The sequence below is a fragment of the Cetorhinus maximus genome, chromosome 15 (genome assembly GCF_964194155.1).
Source record: "Cetorhinus maximus chromosome 15, sCetMax3.hap1.1, whole genome shotgun sequence".
NCBI lineage: Eukaryota > Metazoa > Chordata > Chondrichthyes > Lamniformes > Cetorhinidae > Cetorhinus > Cetorhinus maximus.
In genome coordinates, this window is record NC_135893.1 from 35,551,245 (window position 1) to 35,578,863 (window position 27,619).

A 27,619-nucleotide genomic window follows, 5' to 3' on the forward strand; every position below is an offset into this window, starting at 1 on the left:
CCTCACTTGCACCCCTGTGTTCGCTGACCTGTATTTGCTCCTGGTTAAGCAAGGCTTTGACTTGATTTGAAAATTCTCATCCTTGATTCACATTCTTCCATGCCCTTATCCCCCTCTATCTCTTCAATCAGTTCCAGCGTCAAAACCGTTGAGTTGATTTTGTTTCTCTGGTTCTGGCCACTTGAGCAGCCCTGAGTTAAATTACCCCACCATTTGTGACCATGCCTTTAGCTGCCTTGGCCATAAGCTCTGAAATTCCATCCCTAAACTTCTCTGCCTCTCCATTCTCTTTTCTCCTTTTTGAAGTTCCTGTGTCTGCTGTGGTTCAGTTGGTAGTATTCTCGCCCCTGAGTCGGAACGTTGCGGGTTCAAGTCCACTTCGAGACTTCAAAATAATGGTTGGCACTCCAGTGCAGTACTGAGGGAGTGCTGTACTGTCCGAGGTTCAGATGAAAGGTTAAACCAAGGGCGCATCTGTCCTTTCGGACCCCATGGCACTATTTTGGAGAAGAGCAGGGGAGCTATTGCCAGTGTCCTGGTCAACGTTTATCGATCAACATCACAGCAAAACAGACTAAATGGCCATCATTGTAATGCTGTTGGTGGGAACTTGCAGTACACAAATTTCCTGCTGCGTTTTCTGCATTAAATCAGTAACTATACTTCAAAAGTACTCGGACTGTAAAATGCTTTGGGATGGATGGTGGTTGTGAAAGGTATGTAAATGCAAGCCTTTCCTTGAAACCTCACTTTCTGGCCAAGTTTTTTGGTCACCTGCTCTAATATCTCATGTGGCTCAACATCAAATTTTGCTTTTTGATCCCATTGTGGAGTGCTTTGGGAGGTTTCATTGTGTTAAAGGTGCAATCTAAATACAAGTTGTTGTTGATGATAATTCCATTTCTTCACTTTTATTGTATTGAATCCTAACTGCCAAATGCAATGGTAGCCTGGGGCAATGTTATAAAGTGACCCACAAGGAGCATATCTATAAGTGATGGAAGATGTTGTCAACCGTGCTATCAAAGAGCAATTGCTCAACAATAAACTTCTTACAGCTCAGTTTGGGTTCAGCCAGACCTATTCAGCTCCAGACCTCATTATAGTCTTGGTCCAAATGTGGATAAAAGAGCTGAATTTGTGGAGAGGGGAGAGTGACAGCCCTTGACATCAAAGGCAGCATTTGACAGAATGTGTTGCCTCAAGGAGCCCTACAAGTCTGCGGGAATTGTGGGGGGGTTGGCGGGGGGGTGGGGGGTGGGGGGGGGGGGGGGTGAAAACTCTGCACTGGTTGGAGTCATAGCTAGCGCAGAGGAAGATGTGGTTATCGAAGGTCATTCATGTCCACCCTAGGACATTGCTGCAGGAGTCCTTCAAGGTATTGCCCTAAGCCCAACCATGGTGACTTTCACTGACAACTGCAGTGTTCATTTGTGACTCCTCAGTTCTTGAAGCAGTCTTTGTCAATATGCAGCAAGACCTGGACAACATTTCGGCTTGGGCTGATAAGTGACAAATGACATTCGCACCACAAAGTGCCAGGCAATGACCATCTCCAACAAGAGAGAATCTAACCATTGCCCTTAGACATTCAGTGGCATTACCATTGCTGAATCCCCCACTATCAACATCTTCCCTAACTGGAAGCTTAACTTGACTAGCCATATAAATACTGTGGCTACAGAAGCAGGTTAGAGGCTGGGAGTTCTGCAGTAAGTAACTCATCTCCTGACTCTCTAAAGCCTGTACACCATCTAAAAGGCAGAAGTCAGGATGAGTCCAGTTCGAACAACATTCAAGAAGTCTGAGACCATCCAGGATAAAGGAACCTGCTTGATTGGCACCCCATGCACTGCCGTAAGCGGCCACTTCTTCCACCACTGATGCACAGTGGCAGCAGTGTGCACCACCTACAAGATGCACTGCAGTAACTCGTCATGCGACGTAGGAGCAGAAGTAGGCCATTCGGACCATCGAGTCTGCTCTGCCATTAAATGAGATCATGGTTGATCAGATATTCCTCAACTCCACTTTCCTGCCTTTTCCCCATAACTCTTAATTCCCTTACTGATTAAAAATCTGTCTATCTCGACCTTGAATATGATGACCCAGCCTCTACAGCCCTCTGCGGTAAAGAATTCCACAGATTCACGACCCTCAGAGAAGAAATTCCTCCTCATCTCTGTTTTAAATGGGCGTTCCCTTACTCTGGTCCTAGGCTCTCCACAAAGGGAAACAACCTTTCAGCGTCTACCCTGTCAAGTCTCCTAAGAATCTTATATGTTTCATTAAGGTCGCATCTCATTCTTCTAAACTCCAATGAGTACAGGCCCAACCTACTCAACCTCTCCTCATAAGAAAATCCCTCCATACCTGGGATCTACTAGTGAACCTTCTCTGAACTGCCTCTATTGCCAGTATATCTTTCCTTAGATAAGGGGACCAAAACCACAGTATTCCAAGGTATGGTCTAACTAACATAAAAGCAAAAAACTGCGGATGCTGGAAATCCAAAACAAAAATAAAAATACCTGGAAACCTTTTGTCTATGACATCTTTTTGGCTATCTCCACCTATCACTGGCCCTCTATCCAGCTCTACCTGCCCCACCTCGCCTTAAACCAGCTTATATTTCACCTCTTTTCTATTTTTCCTTAGTTCTGTTGAAGAGTCATACGGACTCGAAACGTTAACTGTATTCGTCTCCGCAGATGCTGTCAGACTTGCTGAGTTTTTCCAGGTATTTTTATTTTTGTTATGGTCTAACTAATGCCTTGTATAGTTTTAGCAAGACTTCCTTATTTTTATACTCCATTCCCTTTGAAATAAAAGCCAACATTCCACTTGCCTTTGCTATTACCTGTTGAACTTGTATGTTAGCTTTTTGGGATTCATGCACAAGGACTCCTAAATCCCCCTGTGCTGCAGCCTTCTGCTGTCTTTCTTCACTTAAATAATATTCAGCTCCTCTATTCTTCCTGCCAAAGTGCATAATCTCACATTTTCCGACATTATATTCCATCTGCCACTTTTTTGGCCACTCACTTAACTTGTCTTTATCCCTGTGTAGACTCCATGTGTTATCCTCACCACTTGCCTTCCCACCTATTTTTGTATCATCTGCAATTTTGGCAAAGGTACATTCACTTCCCTCATCTAAATCATTAATATATATTATAAATAATTGTGGCCCCAGCACTGATCCCTGTGGCACTCCACCAGTTACAGGTTGCCATCCTGAAAATGCCCCCCATCCCAGCTCCCTGTCTTCTGTTAGTTAGCCAATCCTCTATCCATGCTAATATACCACCCCCTACACCAAGGACTCTTAAGTAGCCTTACATGCAGTACCTTATCGAATGCCTTTTGGAAAGCCTAATATGTTACATCTACTGGCCTCCCTTTATCTATCCTGCTAGTTACCTCCTCAAAGAATTCTAATAAATTTGTCAGGCATGATTTCCCCTTCATGAAGCCAGGCTGACTCTGCTTGATTAGATTATGTAATTCTAAATGCTCTGCTATTACATCCTTTACAATAGACTTGGTAACATTTTCCCAACAACAGATGTTAAGCTAACTGGCCTATAGTTATAAAAACAAAAAACTGCGGATGCTGGAAATCCAAAACAAAAACAGAAATACCTGGAAAAACTCAGCAGGTCTGACAGCATCGGCGGAGAAGAACAAAGTTGACGTTTCGAGTCCTCATGACCCTTCAACAGAACTAAGTGAAAATAGGAGAGGGGTGAAATATAAGCTGGTTTAAGGTGGGGGGGGGCGGAGAGAAGTGGCCTATAGTTACCTATTTTTTGTTTCCTCCCTTTTTGAATAAGGGTGTTACATTGGCAGTTTTCCAATCCTGTGGGACTTTTTCAGAATCTAAGGATTCTTGGAAAATTACTACCAGTGCATCCACTATCTCTGTAACTACTTCTTTTAATATCCTAGGATGCAACCCATTAGGCCCAGGTGACTTATCGGCCTTTAGTCCCATTAATTTCCCTAGTACTTTTTCTCTCGTGATAGTTATTGTACTTATTTCTGCCCCCCTTTTTGCTCCTTGATTATTTAGTATTTTTGGAATGCTATTTGTGCCTTCTACCGTGAAGACTGATGCAAAGTATTTATTCAACTCCTCTGCCATTTCCTGGTTCCCCATTATTATTTCCCCAGCCTCATTCGCTAAGGGGCCTATGTTCATTTTGGTCTCTCTTTTTTTATATATTTGAAGAAGCTCCTGCTGTCTGTTTTTATATTACTTGCTAGTTTACCCTCAAAGTTTATTTTCTCCCTCTTTATTTTTTTTTCGTCATCTTTTGTTGGTTTTTAAAAAACTTTCCCAATCCCCTGGCTTACCTCTAATCTTTGCCACATTGTATCTCTTTCCTTTTTAATGTGATACTACCCTGAACTTCCTTGGTTAACCATGGTTGGTTTATCCCCTTCCTAGAATCCTTCTTCCTCACTGGGATATATCTTTGTTGTGAGTCATGAGCTATTTTCTTAAACGCCTGCCATTGTTTCTGCTAAAACCCCATCCCAGTCCACTCCAGCCAATTCTGCCCTCATTCCTTTGTAATTACCCTTATTTAAATTTAGCACAGTTGTTTCCGACCCAAGCTTCTCACTCTCGAACTGAATGCTAAATTCTACTATATTATGGTCACTGTTTCCTAGGGGATCTTTTACTCCAGGATCATTTATTAAACCTGCCTTACTCGTTACCAGATCCAAAATAGCCTGATTCCTGGTTGGATCCACAGCATATTGTTCTAGGAAACTGTCCTGAATACACTCTATGAATTCTTGCTCGTGGCTACCTCTGCCAATTTGATTTTCCCAATCTACATGAAGATTAAAGTCACCCATGATTAATGTACTGCCCTCATTGTCTCCTGATTTATTCTCTGTCCTACATTATAGCTACTGCTAGGGGGCCTATAGACTACTCCCACCAGGGTCGTCTTCCCCTTGTTATTTCTTGCCTCCACCCATATGGATTCTACATCTTCCAATCTAAGATCAATCTTGTTATTGTACTTATTCCATCCTGTACTAAGAAAGCTACCCCACCACCCTTTCCTTCCTGTCTGTCCTTTCGAAAAGTCACATACCCCTGAATATTTAGTTCCCAGCTTTGATCCCCTTGTAACCACGTCTCCATAATGGCTATAAGATCATAGTCATTAACTTCTATTTGTGCCATTAATTCATTTATTTTGTTCCAAATGTTATGTATGTTTAAGTAAAGAGCCATTAATTTTGCCTTTTTATCATTTTTTCCTCCCTTTGACCCTATTTGCTGTTGTTTTTTTATGTTTGTACACTCTGTCCCTTCCTGTCACACTATGGGTATCATTACCTAAATAGCCACCCTGCAAGGCTGCCATATCCTTTTGCTTTGTAAGCCTACGTATCCCCTTTCCAGAACCCTCACCCCTCTATTTAGTTTAAAATTCTCTACAGCCCTAGTTATTCGGTTCGCCAGGACACTGGTCCCAGCACGGTTCAAGTGAAGCCTGTCCCACCGGAACAGCTTCCTTCTACCCCAGAACTGATTCCAGTGCCCCAGGAACTGAAATGCATTCATCCCACGCCAATCCTTGAGCCACGCACTTAACTCCTTGACTTTATTTACCCTATGCCAGTTTGCCTGTGGCTTAGGTAGTAATCTTGAGATTATTACCTTGGAGGTTCTGCTTTTTAATTTAGTTCCTAACTGTTCAAATTCTTTCAGCAGAACCTCCTTTCCAGTCCTATCAATGTTGTTGGTACCAACGTGGATAACGACAACTGGATCCCTCCCCTCCCACTCCAGCCCTGAGATGTCCTTAACCCTGGCACTGGGCAGGCAACACAACCTTTCGAGACTCATGCTCATGGCTGCAGAGAACAGTATCTATTCCCCTAGTTATACTGTCCCCTCCCACTACTACATTGCTATTTCCTCCCCTCAATTGAATGGCTCCCTGTTCCACGGTGCTGTGGTCAGTTTGCTTATCCTCCCTGCAGTCCCTACTCTCATTCACACAGCTTGCAAGAACCTCGTAACTGTTGGACAGTTGCCGAGGCTCCACGAACGCTACCCCTGGTCCCTCATACATGCTTCAGCTGCACTCACACCCTTCTGCCCCTGATCACAGACCACATTTGAATTGCCTAATCTGAGGGGTGTGACTGCCTCCTGGAGCAAAGTGTCCAGGTAACTTTCCCGAAACCCTGATGTGGCACAATGTCTGCAGCTCGGACTCCAGCTCCTTAACTCTGATGCAAAGTTCCTCGAGCTGCAAATACTTGGTACAGATGTGTTTGCTCTGGATCACCTCGGTGTCCAGCAGCTCCCACATGTTGCAGCAGCAACACATCACCCGTCCTGCCATCGCTCTTGCATTTTATTCAAATTATTAATTAATTACTCTAGTGTGCTCTTTACACTTTATTATAATTTTTTATACACACCAGTATTGGAGTTGTACTTATCGAGCTATCTATAAGAAAAAAGAGAAAAAAATGACCAGGGACCTAATCACAAACTAAAGACTTTAGTTTTACTTTAAAGAGTAGAAATACTCACCAATCCTACTCACCCTGCTGCTTTTCTCTAGCGCTCTGGCTCCTTCAAGAACACCTTCCAAACCCATGACCACTGCCACCTAGAAGGACAAGGGCAGTGGATGCATTGGTGCCCCCCAATGTACTGTACTGGAACAGCTTGGCAATAGGTATGGCAAGGTCTGGAGCACAAGTCTTCAGTATTCTTGAAGGAATATTGTCAGGGCCCATCGCCTTAAAAGTATCCAGTGTCTTCAGCCGTTTCTTGATATCATGTGGTGTGAATTGAATTGGCTGAAGACTGGCATCCGTAATGCTGGGAACCTCTGGAGGAGGCTGAGATGGATCACCCTTTCGGCACTTCTGGCTGCAGCAAATGCTTCAGCCTTATCTTTTGATGTGCTGGGCCTCCCCCATCATTGAGGATGGGGCTATTGTGGAGCTGACTCCTCCAATGAGCTGTTTAATTGTTCACCACCGTTCACAACTGGATATGGCAGGTCTGCAGAGCTTAAATTTGATCCATTGGTTGTGGAATCACTTAGCTCTATCTATCGCTTGCTGCTTATGCTGTTAGGCATGCAATTAGTCCTGTGTTGTAGCCTTCCAGGTTGACACCTCATTTTTAGTAATCCTGGTGCTGCTCATAGCATGCCCTGGCTTGGTGGTAATTGTCGAGTGGGGGATATGCCAGGCCATGAGGTTACAGGTTGTGACTGTGTACAATTCTGCTGTTGTTGATGGCCCACAGCGCCTTTTGGGTGCCCAGTCTTGAGTTGCTTGATCTGTTAGAGATCTATCCTATTTAGCGCATGGAGGGTATTCTCAGTGTGAAGACTGGACTTCGTCCTCACAAGGACTGTGCAGTGGTCACTTCTACTGACACTGTCATGGACAGATGCATCTGCGGCTGCAGGCAGGTTGGTGAGGATGAGGTCAAGTATGTTTTTCCCTCTTGTTGGTTCCCTCACCACCTGCCACAGTCCCAGTCTAGCAGCTGCTTCCTTTAGAACTCGACCAGCTTGGCCTGTCATGGTGCTACCGAACCACACTTGGTGATGGACCCCACCCAGAGTTCATTCTGCACCCTTGGCACCCTCAGTGCTTCCTCCAAATAGTGTTCAACATGGAGTACTGATTCATCAGCTGAGGGAGGATGTTACGTGGTAATCAGCAGGAGGTTTCCTTGCTGTTTGACCTGATGCAATGAGACTTGCTCGAGCATTTATGAGTCAGCAACATTGCTGTTGGGTCTGGAGTCACATGTAGGCCAGACCAGGTAAGGACAGCAGATTTCCTTCCCTAAAGGACATTAATGAACCAGATGGGTCTTTACGACAGTTGTTTCATGGCCATCGTTAGACTTTTAATTCCAAGTTTTTATTGAAATCAAACTTCGCCATCTGCTATGGTGGGATTCAGAGCATTACCCTGGATCTCTGGATTACTAGTCCAGTGACAATACCACTATGCCACCACCTTCCTGCGATGTTTTCTGATGTTTGGAATGAATTTATGGTGGAACCAGTCTTTGAAAATTGAAGTCATCCAGGCTTTGGCACAATTTGAATATTGACATCGTAGTGATTTTGGATTCAGATGATGGAAGCTGTGGTCTAGCAAATTTTCTAATGACAAGTGGAGTCAGATTGTGTGAACTAGTTTTGTTGCGTTGATCATTGTATGAGTATCAGTATAAGCACAGACAGCTGTATCCTACATTTGACTAATATTAATACAAAGAAAAGTAGTCAGTGAAATTTTTCCATCGTAATTGAACACTAAGCCCCTTAATTAGTCAAGAGGCCCCCATCTTATTGGCTGGTCCTAAATCTAACCATGTTTAACTATCAAAAATGTATTAAAATAACAATGAAAATGCAACTGACAATCCAGTTAATAAAGAACACAGTTTTGTGAATATTAAATATTATATTTAAATACATATTTCCGTATAAAGTATGACCTGAAATTTGACTGGTTCATTTTGTTGAATTACTTGTTGCGGGGCCACAAGTGTTACCTAACGGAAGTTTATCATTTGTGGAGAATTTATACTTCAACAATATTTGACACATTGCTAAAATTTGGAAATATGATCTGAAAGGATTTGGGGGTCCATGATAGGCCCACTTTATACCAAGTTCTGCACTTTAAACCAAGTTCTGCACTTTAACAGACTGTGTTGCAGCAGGGACTTGTCTATTCTCTTAAGCTTTGATCTGCAGAATGAAACTTTGTTATGTAACATACAGCAAAGGAACTTCAGAGCTTTACATAAAACTCTGGCATGTTAAGTTCTTTTCACATGCTCTTTGTCCAAAGATAAATAACAACCTGGAGAGCTTTTTGCATTGAGCAATTCCTTCAGGGATTCATGATCTCATAACAACTGAACATCAGTGGATGAGCATCCACTTTCCTGTTTTTGTTATTGTTTCTTTATCATATCTGAAATTTTATGTACTGTTCATCCTAACCTCATACTAGTCTCAAGCTATTTAAGGAAACACAAACTTTTCTTTTTTAAAACAAACGTATCCAAGTTGCTTAGCTGTCAATTCCACAAATTTTCAATTGTATTTTTTTGCTTTTATTTCTTGAATGTTCAACCCTCCTTGTTTGAAGACACAGCTGCCTGGCATCTCACCCGGTTAGTTATTTATGTGAGACGTTGGATGTTGACAGACATTTGACCATGGAGGCCTTCACAACCAACCATCTTCTGCCCTTGTGCATCCGTTTCAACCCAAAAGAAGAATCTGTATAGCATCTTTCGCAACCTTGGAACGTTCCAAAACCCTTTAAACTTCCAAAGTACCTAACTAGTTGTAATCACTTGCAATCTAGGCAAACGCAAGTTTAGACCCTGGGATATATACCCCTCCCTAGTCCAGGGATGTCAAAGACAATTGTGGCATCCCTACTTTTGCCCAACTGGAATCATTTAATTCTGGGCAGATTGTGAATCAAATATGGGATCTTCTGATTTGGTTAATGCTGCACTGGGTTGTGCTTTTACCTACTGTGCAACTGAAGAACCCTTGCAGTTGCATTACTAATACAACATCCTGTTATAATTCAAATATTGCGTCTAGATCGGGCAGCATTACATAAATTGATAGATGCAGTGAAACAGTGCTCAGACAACTAAACCAGACCAGCCCCAACAGCCTTATTGAAGGCATGTAGCTGCCATAAAAAAAAGTTGGCAAGCATTGGAAAATCTAAGTTGAAAATGTCCAATTATGTTGCAACAGAGATCATGTATGTTGTCTTTGATGTGATAGCTTCTGAGTATCACAATTTACAGTGAATGGAAAGAAATGAAGTGGAATCATTGATATTGAAAAAAAAATTATTATTCACAGGAAATGGCACTGCTTAAAGAAGTACGACCCCTTCACATTATCCCACCTCAGTTAATGCAGCCTTTGAAGCCACAAGTTCCAGGCCGCCTGGTGATGAATCAAATTGAGTTGGTGGAACGCTTGCTCAAGGAGTTGGGAACAGATAATAGTGGCTTCACCATAGGCAATGTCATGAAGGTGAGTGAAAACCTATCACATCAGGCTAATCTGAGAGAGCTACTCATCATTGTGGTGTTAGCTGTTCATTTTTTTAATAGCTTGGTATATCAGACAACATATTTTCAGCGTGATTTGTGAGCATTATCAATATAAAAATGTGTTTGGCAATTATGGGTGTTTAATTTATTTAAAGGAAGCTTATTTGGTTATCTTACTCACAATATTTAGACAAAAAATGAAGTACTAGACATTTGCAGCAGTTGAGTCAGTATTTGTGGAAAGAACAGCTAAATTAACATTTCAGTTGTATACACCCCCAGCTGATGAAGCATCTACCTTGTATTATCTCTGCAGATGCTCATAAACTTGCTTGAGTGCTTTCTGATTTTGGTTTGCATTTTTAGCTTCTGCCATTTATGTTGCTTAGAAATGTTGTTGTATTTGGAAGCTGGAACATATTTTCAGAAATCTGCTGCCTTTAAGTTCTTAGTCCTACCTGAAGCTTGTAAAGTAGACTGCCCAAAAGTTTAGATGTGGAAGATGCAATGTGTGTAGTTGATGAAAATGACAACCAGGAAACAACCATCTGATCCATCTAGCCTGCCTGGAGCATCATGACTAGATACTTCCTACCTACACTCCACAGTCATGTAACCTCCTGGGAAAGGCAAAAAAATCCAGGGTTAACAAAGGGGGAAAAACTCTAGAAAATTCCTTTCTGATCCCTTCAGGTAATTGAAACCAGCCTGGGAGATCATTCTGGCCATGCATTAACCATTAATCCATTTACTTTCCTTGTGTTGCAATTCTTACTGCAGTCAAGAGCTAGCTTAGCTTCTTCTAGAAGGCATGTGGCTAGTTAGTACACACCACACAAGCTGGCAAAGGATTTGAGGCTCACCACTCTTTGGGGAAAAGAAGAACCACCTTATATCTAGCCTATTTCTATTTTGTGTAGTTGAAATGAATGTCCCCTTGTCATCAGAATAGCACTGACAGGAATGAAATACAGCAAAGCAGTACGATCAGATGAGATACCAGCGCAACTATGGACCTGCTTGGTGAATATTAAGCACAAGTCATGAACAAGCTACTAAATTGTGTTATGATTTCAGAGAAAATTGCAAAGGCATGGTGGAAAAGCATTTTGATACCAATGTTCAAAGGAAAGGGAGACATCCCAGATTGCAAAAACTACCAAGGAATTAAACCCTACCACATACCTTAAAGATATGGGGGAGAGTCATGGAACAGAGACTGAAAAAAATAGTAGAAATCCATGAAGTTCAGTTCGGATTCATGCTCCAAAAAGGCACCACATTTGCCATTTTGTTTTTGAGATAAGTGATGGAGAAATATCAGGAAGGCCAATGCAATATTCATTGATCTAAAGAACACTCATGACCCGGTGCCTAGGGAGGAAGTCTGTAGATGTGCTAGAATTTGTGGAGTACCTGAGAAGTATGTACAACTGTTAGAGAACATATACAAGGAGTGCCACACAAAAGTGAGAAGCAGTGTGAGGGAGAGAGTTTCGAAGCCAAAGATTGCACCAAGGATAAGCACTGAGCCCCTTCCTTTTCCTGATTATCATGGATGTTCTAATTGAGCAAGTGAGACAGGAAGCACCATGCTCAATGGTGTTTGCAGATGACATTGAGCCCTATGATGGGGATGATGAAAATATGACCGAGTATCTGGAGAACTGCACTGGTAGACGGGTATGAAGATCAGTAGACCAAAGATCCAATTTATGGACGGTCAGTTTGAATCTAAGGAAGAGGATCAGAGTGAAGGTGAAAAGATTGAGCAAAGACTTTGAGAAAGTGAGTAGTTTCAAGTACCTGGGATCAGTGGTGGCAGAAGATACATGTCTGGAAATTAAACAATGGTTTAGTTCTTGTTGGAGTAATTGGAAATGCAGTGGAGTGTTATATGAAATAAAAGTACTGCTGAAATTGAAAAGAAAAATATTACAGGATAGTTGAAATCTGCCTTTTTATATAATGCAGAAACTTGGGCAACATCAAGAAGACAGGAATAATGACTGGATACTAATAAGGTGCAGATGCTGAAATGGATGTGTAGGATGACCAGAAGGCTAGACCAGGAGCCAGTACATTTGGGGGTCAGTGAAGATTCTGGAAGCATCAAATAAAGTAGCCGAGAAGAGATTGAAATGGTGTGGTCATATGGAGAGAGAGGAAATGTAATGAAGCAAGTGATGCACGAGGGACTGTCAAGAAAAAGAAGAGACCAGATGGAAAGATATGGTGACGAGAGATTTAAACACAGGATTGGGTGACTGACAGGAGGAGATTGAGAAGGGTGATCAACCAGCATTGTGGTGACCCCAAGTAAAATGGGAGAAGCTGAAAGAAGAACAAAAAATGTCCCCTGGTTCCTCCAGTCAAAAATAGTCTGTCAACAGGCATGCGATTTCATTATTTTTACGTAGTTGTCAGGTAGCCTCCAAGCCTGTTTCCCTAAAGTAAATAAACCCAGATTTTTATCTGAGTAACTTTAAGGCTCTTTAAGCTAGGGATTATCCTTGTAGCTCCCCTACCTTTTGTAAGACCACTATGTTGTTAACCGCCAGGTAATGGGACCAAAACTGGGTGTAATACTCTAGATCTTGTCCAACACAATCTGTATGTTAACAGGATGGTGTCCTTTGATTTATACTGCCTGATCCTATTAATATAATCGAACAACTTGGCTATGGTGTCTGCATTGGCCATTATTTGTCACTGCTCAATGCATAGTAACACCTGGATCTTTTACTCTCACTTCTCATTCACAAGAAATGATACTACATTTTGTGTTGTTCCTACGTATATTCACAAAACTACATTGGCTGTGTTAATTGCTATTGTTTGGCCTCTTCCCATGACTGTGTTAACCCTTGCACAAATGTTGGTATCACTTGCAAACTTATTGACAATTCCTCATTAGCACTGTCCAGGTCATTAATATGGACAGTGAATAGTCGTGGACCGGCGAAGGTTGTGGGGGGGCAAGATTGGAGCCAATTGCAAATGTAAAATTACTATTTGTGTATCTAAATTAGCTGACTGCAATCTGCAGTTTTTTCTGGTCACAGATCTTGTATTTCTCATCCCTTGATGGTTGGGGAAAGACCCTACAAGTTAATATCATTAAAGTTACCTTTACAGGCTGGCTGAGTGAACTTGCCCTTGAGAGCAAAGGTTTTTTTTTATACATCCAATGGTGCTGGTAGCAGCTATTTAAATTAACCATTGGTAGCATGGAGAGAAACACCCGAGATCATGCTCCATTCAACTACAGGCATCTTACAGTACAACCTTGATACAACTGACATTGTAAGATATCTGCTCCAGATTGACTGTAGGCTGATTTTGTTAAGCATAAATTTGTAATCTTGCCATGTACGGAGTTGGACAGTGTACTTAGACTTAGTCCTTTCTCATGCCTAGTGTCGCAAGGCAGACAAAGCACATGCTTATGTTTGTTTCCATGGCTAGTTTTTTCCTGCAACAGGTTGTCAGCCTATTGCCAGAGGTTATGGCTTCGGGGCACCATCCTGTATCAAGCATGGCTGACCAGGAAAGACACCTGCTCTTACTGCCTGCCATAGGCAAATCAGAAGGATTTGCAGGTTGATAATCAGCCTGTTTGGCCACGTTAGCTTCCATGCCACATTAGCCATAGCAGCTTCCATGGCCATCAAGTCCTGAAGTGAGACTCAAACCTGTAACTTATGACCTGAAGTAGGGACGCTACCGCTACACCACAAGACCTCCCTGGACAGTGTACACATCGTTCTAAATCTGTAGTTCATAAATTTTATGTCTAATTAAAAATTGCTGTTTAGAATTCAACTGATTCTTAACCAATTTAAGCTTCAACTATTTGGCAAGAATAATAGCGCACCAAATCAACAGTGTGTAGCCAAGCAGGGCTATCCAATGATCAGGAAGCAGCCTTCAGTTTAATTACACAGTGGTCATGTTATGAAACTAGACCTGTCTCTCAGAACAAACACATGTGTAGAACAATATTACTTGAATAAGTTATGCATTGTCTTCTAGTGAGTTGTCTGATGCATGAAAATGCATTTGATTTCCTTTGGAATTTTTGAATGGTTCATTTTGAAGCAGGGGTCCTTTGTGCCTGTTCTGCTGCTCGTCCTGTAGGTTTGTTGAAGCCTAGATCAAAAGACAAATACAAATATTTCTGTGTAAGTGCCAGCATAGTGATGTGCTAGAATCATGCTGTACTAAGGCAGATTTTTAAAATAAAACGATCCCAATGCTTGAGCAGTTCCTAAAACAGTTTGGAATTGAGTGAACAAGCTGTTAACACACAATGTGAGCTCAGAATTGATATGTAACTGGTTCATGACACAAACATATAGAAGCCATAACTAGCTCCTAAAGTTTGGTGGACCAGAACAAGGGGCACTTTTTAATTTCTCCAGCAAATAATATGTAAAGCACAGCATTCAAAGAAAATGTCTGCACTACAAACCTACTAACTTTGTTGTCTAGAAAACTTTGTGATCCAAAATGAATCAGTAAAAAAATTTCTTTATACAGTTATGTTGTTATTTAAGTATCCTGTGCAGATACATCAGTTGTATAATTGTGACATATAATTGCATCTGCCTTTCATGATTCCTTACCTCAATAATGCCCAATTGAATGAATTTTTTGAGAAGGTGACCAGGTGTGTAGATGAGGGTAGTGCAGTTGATGTAGTTTATATGGATTTCAGCAAAGCCTTTGACAAGGTCCCACATGGGAGACTTATAAAGAAGGCAAAGGCACATGGGATACAGGGTAATTTGATAAGGTGGATTCAAAATTGGCTTAGTTGTAGGAGACAGAGGGTGATGACAGAAGGATGCTTTAGTGACTGGAAGCCAGTGTCCAGTGGCGTACCACAGGGATCTGTGCTCAGTCCCCTATTATTTGTCATTTATATAAACGACATAGATGACCATGTGGGGGGTAGGATTAGTAAGTTTGCGGATGACACAAAGATTGGCCGGGTGGTTAACAGTGAGGTTGAGTGTCTTGGGCTACAGGAAGATATAGACGGGGTGGTCAAGTGGGCAGATAAGTGGCAGATGGAATTTAACCCTGAAAAGTGTGAGGTGATACACTTTGGAAGGAGTAATTTGACAAGGAAGTATTCATTGAACGGCATGGCACTAGGAAGTTCTGAGGAACAAAGGGACATTGGCGTGTGTGTCCATAGATCTCTGAAGGCAGAGGGGCTTGTTAGTGGGGTGGTGAAAAAGGCATTTGGGACACTTGCCTTTATCAATGGAGGCATAGATTACAAAAGTAGGAAGGTCATGTTGGAGTTGTATAGAACCTTGGTGAGGCCACAGCTGGAGTACTGTGTGCAGTTCTGGTCGCCACATTATAGGAAGGATGTGATTGCACTGGAGGGGGTGCAGAGGAGATTCACCAGGATGTTGCCTGGGATGAAACATTTAAGTTATGAAGAGAGATTGGATAGGCTTGGGTTGTTTTCGTTGGAGCAGAGAAGACTGAGGGGCGACCTGATCGAGGTGTACAAGATTATGAGGGGCATGGACAGGGTGGATAGGGAGCAGCTGTTCCCCTTAGTTGAAGGGTCAGTCACAAGGGGGCATAAGTTCAAGGTGAGGGGCAGGAGGTTTAGTGGGGGGATGTGAGGAAAAACTTTTTTACCCAGAGGGTGGTGACGGTCTGGAATGCACTGCCTGGGAGGGTGGTGGAGGCGGGTTGCCTCACATCCTTTAAAAAGTACCTGGATGAGCACTTGCCAGGTCATAACATTCAAGGCTATGGGCCAAGTGCTGGTAAATGGGATTAGGTAGGTAGGTCAGGTGTTTCTCACGTGTTGATGCAGACTCGATGGGCCGAAGGGCCTCTTCTGCACTGTGATTCTGTGATTGTGCACACTTAATGGAACTAAATGGATTTTTTTTCATTCACAGGATGTGTGTTGCTGGCAATGCTAGCATTTATTGCCCACCCCTAATTGTCCTTGAGAAGGTGGTGGTGACCTGCCTTCATGAACCTCAGCATTCCATGTATTAACATACTCCCACAGTGCTTTTAGGGTGGGACTTTAACTCAGCAACAATGAAGAAAGGTGATATATTACCAAGTCAGGATGATGCGTGATTAGTGAGGAATCCACAGATGAAGGTGTTCTCATGCGCCTGCTGCCTTTATGTTCTTCTAAATGGAAGAGGTCAAGAGTTTGGAAGGTGTTTTCAAATGATCCTTGGCAAGTTGATGCAGTGTGGCTTGTAGATGGCATGCACTGGCTATGGTGTGGCAGTGGCGCTGGGACCGAATGTTTATTGTGGTAGATTGCGTGCCAGTCAAGTGGGCTGCTTTATCCTGGAAAGGTGTCTTGCTTCTTGTATGTTGAAGCTGTATTAATTCAGGCAAGTGGGGAGTATTGTCAGATATTGGGGAGTTAAGAGTCATTTGCCAGAAAATACAAGTCTCTGACCTACTGTTGTAGCCACTTATGTGGCAGGTTTGGTTAAGGTCCTGGTCAATTATTATCCCTCAAGATGTTGATATTTTTACTACAGGCAGGGTGTGGAAGTGGGCGCGGAGTCTGCCTTAGCTGGAAACTCTTTCGAGTTACCAATAGTCACAGATTGCAACTTCTTTCGAGTACAATCACAGTTCTTGGTTTTCCAGGAGTGGGACATGAACCCACAATCCTCTGATTCAAAGGTGAGGGTGCTATGAACTGAGCCACAGCTGATGGTGGAATCAATTAAGGTAATGCCATTGAATGTCAAGGAGAGTTGATTAAACTCTCCCTCATTGGAAATGGTCATTGCCTCGCACGCGTGTGGTGCAAATGTTACCTGCCACAGTCAAAAAAAAGAGCCAGACCTTTCAAGAGTAAAATTAGGAAACTCTTCTTCGTGCAAATGGTGATAGAAATGTGGAACTCTCTTCCAAAAAGGGCAACTGATTATAGATCAATTGTTAATTTCAAAACTGAAATTGCTAGATTTTTTGTTTTCTTTACCCTATATCCCTTAATAACTTTGGCTAAGGTTGAATATATGGAGTTAGGTTGCAGATCAGCCACGATCTCATTGAATGGAGAAACAGCTCGTGAGGCAAAATGGCTGATTCCTGTTACGATGTTAACAGTACAGTTGAGGATGGTTGGGTGTAGGAACTGCAGCAAAATCCTGGGGCTGAGATAATTGGCCTTGAACAGCCACCTTCCTTAGTGCTAGGTATGACTACAGCCTGTTGAGAGTTTTAACTTGATTCTCATTGACTCAGCTTTACTTGGGCTCTTTGGTGGCACGCTCTGTCAAATTCTGCCTTGATGTCAAAGACAGTTACTCTCTCTCATCTCTGGAATTCAGCTCTTTTGTCCATGTTTGGACTTTAAGGGGGTCTGGAGCTGCATGGTCCTAGTGGAATCTAAACTGAGCACTGGTAAGCAGGCTACTGCAGACGAGTGAGAGTAGATTGAGTGGAGTGGGGGTGGTGGCTGTAGGGTGTGTAATGGGCCGATTGAATTTATCCAGCTTTTTGTGGACAGGACATACAGGTATCTGAGAAATTTTCAACTTTGTTGTGTTGATGCCAGTGTTGTAGCTCTACTGGAATAGCTTGGTAAGAAGAGCAGCTGGTTCTGGAGCACAAGATCTAGCATTACAGCCAGGATGTTGTCAGGGCCCATAGCCTTTGTTGTATCCAATGTACACAACCATTTCTTGATCATGTGGAGTGAATCCAATTGGTTGATGGCTGGCCTCTGATGACAGGGACTTCAGGAGGTGGCTGAGATGGATCATCCAATTTGCACTTCTGGTTGAAGATGGTTGCAAATGATCCAGCCTTGTTTTTTCCACTCACGTGCCATCATTGACAATGGAGATGTTCATGGCACCACCTCCTCTTGTTAGTTACTTAATTTTCCTCCACCAATTACAACTGTTGGTGGCAAGACTGCCAAGCTTGCACCATTGGTTTTGAGATCGCTTAGCCCTGCCAATGCAATGCTGCTTCCACTGTTTATTATGAATGCAGTCCTGTGTTGTAGTTTCATTGGAGTGGCACCCCATTTTATGGTATGCCCAAGACTGCTTCTGGCATGCTCTTCTACAATTTCTCATCGAACCCCTGACTTTATTGTATGGAAGAGTGAGTAATACATTGGGCCCTGAGGTTACAGACTATGGTAGAAAGTAGTTCTGTTGCTGATGCACCACAGCTTGTTTTGGATGTCCAGTTTTGAGCTGCTAGATCTGTTTCACAGCACAGCTAATACTGTCAGCCCTAATGTAAGAGGTGCAGAATAATTCAGGGATGAGAAGTTTCTGCCGTTTGACAGAAATTCGACTTTTGGATGAGGAATTCTACCCTTTTAAATTTTTCCAACCTCAGCCATCCCTCAGCTGCGGCTGCTTCCAACCCAGCCAAAGTTGGGAAGACAAAGCCTCAGCCTGGCAAATCTCCATCAGTAACAAGGCTGGGACCAGAACCTGGGAGAGCCACCATTCATACTCGCACCAGTCCAGACCTGGCTGCTGTCATTCATTTCACCGGGAGAGTGTGCTCTCTGTTGCTTGTTGCTGGCTGCTTGATGGAGACATGGAGTTTGGCAGGCAGGGAGGGGAGGGTGGAGGAGGAAGGAGCAGCAGAGCCCGAGAGGGGCTTCATTGAGTTTTCTGTCACCAGGAACTATGGATAGCTTGGCTGAATCCTTCATGACCATATAAAATAATATTTTTACAAAGCACTTCAAAAACACAGATTTTCATATTTATATGATGTATTAAATGCGACACACAAGCTTTGTATACTGTGCTACTCTATTACTATTTTGTTTTTGCTAGTGTATGAACCCAAGTTAATTTTCAGAAAACAAAAACAAAAGTACCTGGAAAAACTCAGCAGGTCTGGCAGCATCTGTGGAAAGGAGCGCAGTTAATGTTTCGCGTCCGCATGACTCTTCAACAGAACTAAGGAAAAATAGAAAAGGGGTGAAATATAAGCTGGTTTAAGGGGGGAGTTGGGACAAGAAGAGCTGGATAGAGGGCCAGTGATAGATGGAGATAACCAAAAGATGTCACAGACAAAAGGACAAAGAGGTGTTGAAGGTGGTGATATTATCTAAAGGAATGTGCTAATTAAGGGTAGAAAGCAGGACAAGCAAGGTACAGATAGCCCTAGTGGGGGTGGGGTGGGGTGAAGGAATCGAAAAAGGCTGAAAGGTAGAGATAAAACAATGGATGGAAATACATTTAAGAATAATGGAAATAGGTGGGAAAAGAAAAATCTATATAAATTATTGGAAAAAACAAAAAGATGGGGGAAAAAATCAGAAAGGGGGTGGGGATGGAGGAGAGAGTTCATGATCTAAAATTGTTGAACTCAATATTCAGTCCGGAAGGCTGTAAAGTGCCGAGTCGGAAGATGAGGTGCTGTTCCTCCAGTTTGCGTTGAGCTTCACTGGAACAATGCAGCAAGCCAAGGACGGACATGTGGGCATGAGAGCAGGGTGGAGTGTTGAAATGGCAAGCGACAGGGAGATCTGGGTAATGCTTGCGGACAGAACAAAGGTGTTCTGCAAAGCGGTCACCCAGTCTGTGTTTGGTCTCTCCAATGTAGAGGAAACCTCATTGGGAGCAACGAATGCAGTAGACTAAGTTGAGGGAAGTGCAAGTGAAATGCTGCTTCACTTGAAATGAGTGTTTGGGCCCTTGGACGGTAAGGATAGGGGAAGTAAAGGGGCAGGTGTTGCATCTTCTGCGGTTGCATGGGAAGGTGCCGTGGAAGGGGGTTGAGGTGTAGGGGGTGATGGAGGAGTGGACCAGGGTGTCACGGAGGGAACGATCCCTACGGAATGCCGCCAGGGGGGTGAAGGGAAGACGTGTTTGTTGGTGGCATCATGCTGGAGTTGGCGGAAATGGCGGAGGATGATCCTTTGAATGCGGAGGCTGGTGGGGTGATAAGTGAGGACAAGGGGGACCCTATCATGTTTCTGGGAGGGAGAAGAAGGTGTGAGGGTTGCTGCATTGTTCCAGTGAAGCTCAACGCAAACTGGAGGAACAGCACCTCATCTTCCGACTAGGCACTTTACAGCCTTCCGGACTGAATATTGAGTTCAACAATTTTAGATCATGAACTCTCTCCTCCATCCCCACCCCCTTTCTGATTTTTTTCCCAGTCCTTTTTGTTTTTTCCAATAATTTATATAGATTTTTCTTTTCCCACCTATTTCCATTATTTTTAAATGTATTTCCATCCATTGTTTTATCTCTACCTTTCAGCCTTTTTCGATTCCTTCACCCCACCCCACCCCCACTAGGGCTATCTGTACCTTGCTTGTCCTGCTTTCTACCCTTTCTTAGCACATGCCTTCAGATAATATCACCACCTTCAGCACCCCTTTGTCCTTTTGTTTGTGACAGCTTTTGGTTATCTCCGCCTATCACTGGCCCTCTATCCAGCTCTTCTTGTCCCAACCCCCCCCTCCTTAAATCAGCTTATATTTCACCCCATTTCTATTTTTCCTTAGTTCTGTTGAAGAGTCATGTGGACTCGAAACGTTAACTGCGTTCTTTCCACAGATGCTGCCAGACCTGCTGAGTTTTTCCAGGTATTTTTGTTTTTGTTTTCGATTTCCAGCATCCGCAGCTTTTTGCTTTTAATTTTCAGAAGTTGTTTTAAATTTATTTATTCTTGGGATGTTCATGCAGCTGGCATTTGTTGTTCATCCCTAATTGTCCTTGAGAGGGTGGTGGTGAGTTAAAATGGGATCACATTGGGGAATAGCTTCCGAAGCACTGCTGTAGTCAGTCCTTTGCTTTGCATGTATGCAATCCGACAAGGTCATGTTCTGCTGTTAGTATGGACTTTCATTCTGTATTAAATGCATTAACTGCATTGAATGCTGAAATGCTGAGATCATTTGATTCAAATGCATTGGTCTAAAGTCTTGATGATAGAAGGGAAAAAAAGGTTAAGTAATGTTTCTGCCACTTGAACTCTAATAATTCTACCTATTTGTTGCGGCGAAGAAACATTTATTGCATTTCACTACAGACCATAAAAGCGCTATAATTACATGATTCCTGTTGCAAAAATAATTCCGAGCTTTTTGCTTTCGGCCGCTCTCCTCCCGGATAATAGAAGGGTCTGATCAGGTAAAACAAAGCAGCTATCATTCCTTCATTTTTGACCCAGCTAATATACATTACCGTTGGGTCTGCAGTAATAGCCACTGGCATTCTCATCTGCACCACAAAATGCTGATGAAAGGTAAGAACCTTAAACTGTAGTATGACCTTTGAAAAATAAAAATGTTCTTTGAAATAAATTTTTTTTGGAAATATAATTTGTATCCTTAACCAACTGCTTCTTCACCCCACCTAATGTTAATGAAGAATCACAGTTTTTTAACGTCAATTCATTGTTTTGTCTCAAAATGAATATTTCTGATTTTTGAGAAGGTTGCATGAAGTTTTTGTAGACTGGAGCACGATAAGCCCTTATGTTGGCTGACAACAACCATTTTTTTCTGGCTAAGGAGATAAATAAGACATTTCAAATATTCACTGTATAGTTAGTCAATTTAGTGATTCAGCGTTCGGTTTGCAATTCTTCCTCCTTGGTTGTAATCCAGAACACCAAAGGTTTTTTTAAATCTGTTGTAGATGGTGTTCTTCCTCCCACTCCCTCTTTACAAGAGCTATGAACCTAATCAATATGCCAAAATCCTAAACTGGCCAAGACTCCTTTCTAATTTTTTTTAAATAAAGAAAAATAGGTGATATAAACTAAGCAGTCATCACTCTGGTTGAGAATCTTCGTAATTTGTTCAAAGGTTGGCGAGTGCTTTCAATCAAAGGTTCCCTGGGCAGGGTGGGAGTGTGCGGAGGGTGGTGGAGAAAATTTTAAATTCGGAATAGGAGTAAAATTTAAAAAAATCTAAAACCTGAATTTGATCTGTCTTTAGTTATATTAGAAATTTCCTGGGGAAAATAGGACTGTTTGTCCTTGTCCATTCCTATGTTAATTAGAATCTTTGTTCATATGTTAATGCAATTATTTTGAATTCTTTTACTTTTAGCCTATATATGCCACCATATCCAGTGTTTGGCTGGCACTCGGCCATTAATCAATTAGCCTGAAGCATGGCAAAGGATTAAGGCGAGCAATACTGCTGTTAATGCCATGAATGCAAATTTTCAGCGCTATTCATTTTTGTAGCAAGAAAGAAGGAAGGTGGTGTTACCTAGACCAAGTTCTGCTCGGGATTATGAGACAAAGAGCAACAGTTGATGACTGAGCAACACATGGCATGAAACAAAGGGGAGAGAGAATAAGGCATTGAGACTTGGAGAGGGGACTAGAGAAACAGCAAAGGAAGGAAAAAGGGGGAGATCAGAGTAATGAAAGAAGTGGCGAAATACAGGGGATAAGGGGTTAAAAGAGGAAATGCTGAGAGAATTTTGGGAAATACGGGGGAAAAAAGGAAACTAGAGGCAGGAGGAAGAATGAGCCAAGGAGTGGTGTATTTAAGATGGATGTGAGGAACAATGAGTGCAATCCTGTTGTCGAGTAAATACCCAGAAATAAACTGCCAAAAGCAGTGCTATTTTTTTACTTGTGTGATTAACAGCAAGTGTACGTGTGTGTCTAAATGTGCATATATATTTATATGTTATATATATATATATATATATATATATATATATATATATATATATCATATATGTTATATTCAAGACCTGTGACTGTTAGTGTGGAATTTATTGCCCTGCTCTTTTCTGAAATTTCACTCCAGTTCAAATAGCACATATGCATGAATAGAAGTTTTTAATCCAAAAACCGAAAGGCAACTTGAGTGTTAATGGGTTAAATATAATAGCACTCAGACATTACACCAGCAAAATATTAGATTATCAATAGTTGCTTTAATTTAGATAAAGTGCACAAAGTCCTTGTGTGTATAGCCTAGGCAGCCAAGCCTTGAAGGAAACCATTTGCCTTGAAAAGACTATTATTAAGGAGTAGTTTTTCATTTCTGTAATGCCATGTCTAAGGTAGTTAAGAATGTATTTCAGATCAAAACCACAAGAAGACCATGTTAAACTATGCAGGAAAAATAAATGTTGGAGCAGTTGAAAGTAGGCTTTTCATACCATGTGCTGTAGTGTGGCATTACCATCCAATTTATTTGCATTTTTACAATTTCTTTTTTTACTGGGTATACTGTGAAAACAGTAGCATAAAATAGCAGTTACTAATGTTTGTAGTTTGCTATGAATTTATGTAGTTAATTACAGCTATAGAATTACTTTCTCATACCAAAGTTAGCAGTTATTTTTCAAAACAAAAATTGCCTAGAGCTCCCATGTTTAGTTCAGTGTCTAAGATAATCTATCTCAGCCATGGTAGCAATTTTGGGTGCTACAATTGGTCTGAGCATTCCTGGGTGAAAGAGGGCTAAAATCAACCCTGGTTGCCAAATCTTCATTATTTTCAGTAAATCCTGCTTTAATCGTGCATAGGTGGGTGTCAGATCAGTGCAGCACCTACAGATAAATAGTCTGTTAAGACTATGACTTGGGTTAATGAAACCAGCATGACTCAATGCCTTCAGAGGGATGGGGAAAAGATTTTGTAGAGTGGTGGGTGTGGGCTGGTGGGGGCAAATGAATCATTTTAGTATGCTTGACATTTGTAAAGCTTAGGTTCTAGTTCCACAGTATTTCATTTTCTGTCTAGATGCCAATAAATAGTTTTTTAAATGCATAGTATGCAGAGATACTTTACCTTAAGGCGACAGTAACCATGAGAGTATTGTGATTTCCATGACCTTTAGCTGTGAATGAGACATCAGTCGTGTCTAATCGCTTCTTAGCTATTTAGTAGGACCTGAAATAGAATGCACAATTGTGCCCTACCATTAAGATCACTTAGAGCTCCAGTGCTGTGTGTGCCAATGGTCTGCACCCAAGGGTGTTAACTGAAAGCTTTGATTGAGGCTGTTGGCTGCTGGTGAAGAATGATTAGACAGAATTTTCAACTGTACTTCAGATTGAACCACTGTTTGAGAAGTTGTTCAGGATCATATCCTTGGACCTCATTACGTAGGAGATGGCAGAAGTGAGCTGTTGCTGTGATTGTGTGAAGTAGAAGGACAGATAGCAGTTTGGTCTGCTTTTGCTCTAGGGTTTGGTTTTCCCTTTAATTAGCAGCATGGAAGAGTTACTGGGAGTGATTGTGATTGTTCATGAGTTCACATTAAGTGTCAGAACAATTTTTGTTTTTTTTTAAATAACTTCACACCAGCTTTCAATTGCAGTGGAATGTTACCAACTTGCAAGCATAGCAGTCACGTATTGCTAAATTATTCATTTAACAAGAGTGAATGCAACAGGTTTAGGTGGAAAGTGATTTGGAGTTCACATTTACATTGATTAATATTTTATCTATTAGGTTGTCACAATTTTACATTGCCAAAGACAATGAGGACTTTTGATGACGAGCTTAAATTGTTCATCTCAATAATTGATTCATAATTGGTTTGAAATTGTTATGGCTGTTTCGATCTAAACTTATTTTGTTTTCCATCTGATAGGTTAGTGTGTAACTTTTTTGTTGAGCTTCACATCTTTATAATGGTTATCAGGAGATAAGAGTTGGTGACAGTTGGAAACTTGGGACAAACCATGAGGGAGAACTGACTAGTGGATGTTAAGAAACAAGCATCATGAAATTGGAAATTGAGATTTGGGTAAGATGTCTTAAGGGCAATGGGTGGTCTGCAATAACCAGTGATTTAGTGGATTGATATACTGCATGATATGTTACTGAGCCATAGAAAACAGCAATGCCCCAAACCCTAGCTTCTGAGCTGTTGGCCATTCTCTCAAGCCAGCAAAGTGTAGTGATGTGGGGGTGAGGAAGTTGGTAACTCCAATTACTTCAACTCATTTAATTCTCCCAGGTAATGGAGGTAGAAAACTACTGGGCTGGCCTCTGCCGATATACAGCCCTGCTGAAGCATACAAATGGGAATAAAAGCAAAATAGTGCGGACGCTGGAGATCTGAAATAAAAGCAAACTACTGGAAAAATTCAGCAGGTCCGGCACCAACTGTGGAGAGAGAAACAAAGTTAATGTTTCAAGTCCAATATGACTCTGCTTCAGAGTTCCAAAGAAGTCATATTGGATTTGAAATGTTACCTCTGTTTCTCTCTCCACAGATGCTGCAGACCTGCTGAGATTTTCCAGCACTTTGTGTTTTTATACAAATAGGAATGCTGTTTAAGAACAGCGACGGACTCAGCTGTGGTGGCTCTACGATGATTAAATCAGTGTCACTCACTATGCAGGCTTGTAAACAAACATTTTAAGCAACAGTAAAATATTGTCAGGGCCATTTACATGCCTTTTTTTATCATAGCACTCAATCCATCTCTTGCCATAAATGCATTTAATTACATACTAAATTAATTTTTATTTACATTATTGGTTGCAACGGCCTTTTCTTGCAACCATGTTCGAATCGCTGCTTTTAAAAAAGGGTTAAGAATGGGAAGACATGAGAAAAAATCCACTGGAAGAAATTATACGCAATTAGTATCCAGTTCCTGGATGGTGGGCTTCCTGTTTTGTGATTTTAATATTCAAAAAAGGTTAGTCAGCAAGAAAACAACAGATTTCCAAATATTTGGCTCATGTTCATGTAAGAATCTTATAGCACAGGAGGGAGGATATTTGGCCAGTTGTGCCTGTGTACTGGCTCTTTGAAAGAGCTATCCAGTGAGCCCCACTTATTCAGCCCTGCAAATTAGTCGTCTTCAAGTACATGTCCATTTAGCCATTGAAAGTCACTTAGGAAGCTGATGCCACCACATTTTCAATTTGTATGTTCCAGATCTTAATCACTGCTTGAAGAAATTTTTCCTCCATGCCCTTGACTTCCCTCACTAATTATCTCAAACCCATGATCACTGGTTACTGACCCACTTGCCTGGGCAAAACATCTCAATTTTGAATAGCTCTATTAGGTCCCTCCTTAAACTTTTAAAATTTTAAAATTCTAAGGGGAACAATCCCAACTTCTGTAGTCTTTCCACGTAACTGAACTTCCTCATTGTTGGTACCATCCTAGTCAACTCCTTTGTAACTTCTTTAGTGCACTGATATCCATCCTAAAGTTTGGTGCTGAGAACTGTACACAGTACTGCAGCTGAGGTCTAATCAGTGATTTGTAAGGTTTACCATGACTTCCTTGTTTTTGTATTACAAAGCCAAGTGTCCCAAATGCTTTTTCATTGCTTTACAACTTGCATTGCCAACTTCAAGGATTTGTGAATATGCAACCCTCCACCAGGTCGTCTTAGTAAATGCATATAAATTTTTTAGCTAAAGCACACGCTGAATATTCTTCTAAAATATACACATTGTGCTACTTGTTCTCCCCACTTTAACTAATTGAGGCTGAATTTTTTATTATGTTTAATAATCTCCACATACTGCTTCAAAGCCGTTGAATCCTTCCACTTACACCCCAATTATTATGCCTGTGCTGAAGAAAATATTTTATCAATTTAAAAGTTCCATCCTTGATTCGATTGGTGATATTTTAACAATATTTGTTCATTTGAACAAAAATAGTTTTAGAAAGAAATTCAGGATTGGATTAAGGGATGATCCTGTCATACTTAAATATTAGTTTAACTTTGGCGGGGTGGGGAGAGAATGTCAAGCATTTCAGTAGCTATTCCTGACACAGTTCAGGTAAATATAGCCATGTAGAATCTTAATCATGTATGCTATATGGAACTAAGCAATGGCAGAGTCAACTGGTCGCATCATAATGTTGTCACATCTATTCATGAATAAAGGGAGCACTTTCACAGCTGCTGAGAGGCTACTTGAAGGGATATGGAGATAGGGCAGGAAATTGGAGTTGAGGTAGAAAACCAGTCCTGATCTTGTTGAATGGTGGAGCAAGCTCAAGGGGCTACATTTCCCTATTCCTATCATTAATTATGGCAGAGCCCAGCACAGAGTTCAAAAATAAGGCTGAAAGACTACAGACTTCAGATGGAAGTGACAAATGGATGATCCTTCTCTGCCTCCTCCTGAGATCCCCGCAATTGCAGGTGCCTGTCTTCATCCAATTCGATGTGACATCGCAAAATGGTTAAGTGCATTTGACACAGCAAAGGCTACAGATTCTGACAATATCCTGGCTGTAGTGCTGAAGACTGTTCCCCAGAATCAGCTGTGCCCCAGCTACATGTCTGGCATCTACCTGACAATGTGGGAAGTTGAGCATTAATGCTGCCCACAGAAAGCAGGACAAATCCAATCACTGCCCTATCAACCTACTCTCAATCGTCAGCAAAGTGATGGAAGGGATTGTTGAAAATGCCTTCAAGCAGCACTTACTCACCAATACCATACTTCCTGATGCTCTATCTGAGTTTTGCCAGGACCACTCAGCTCCAGACCTCATTACACTTTTGGTCCAAA

General features: G+C 41.7%; 1 protein-coding gene across 8 annotated transcripts in view; it reads left to right on the plus strand.

Annotated features, from left to right (window-relative positions):
- cep104 (centrosomal protein 104) overlaps positions 1 to 27,619 on the plus strand; it is a 254,609-nt gene that overhangs the window by 100,807 nt on the left and 126,183 nt on the right. For all 8 annotated transcript variants that reach the window (XR_013578912.1, XR_013578913.1, XR_013578914.1 and 5 more), the window contains one exon: positions 9,927 to 10,103. Coding sequence is in view for 5 of the 8 variants with exons in the window: in XM_078558238.1 (XP_078414364.1) it covers positions 9,927 to 10,103 (177 nt within the window). In the remaining 3 variants the exon portion in view is untranslated. The remainder of the gene's footprint in view (positions 1 to 9,926; positions 10,104 to 27,619) is intronic.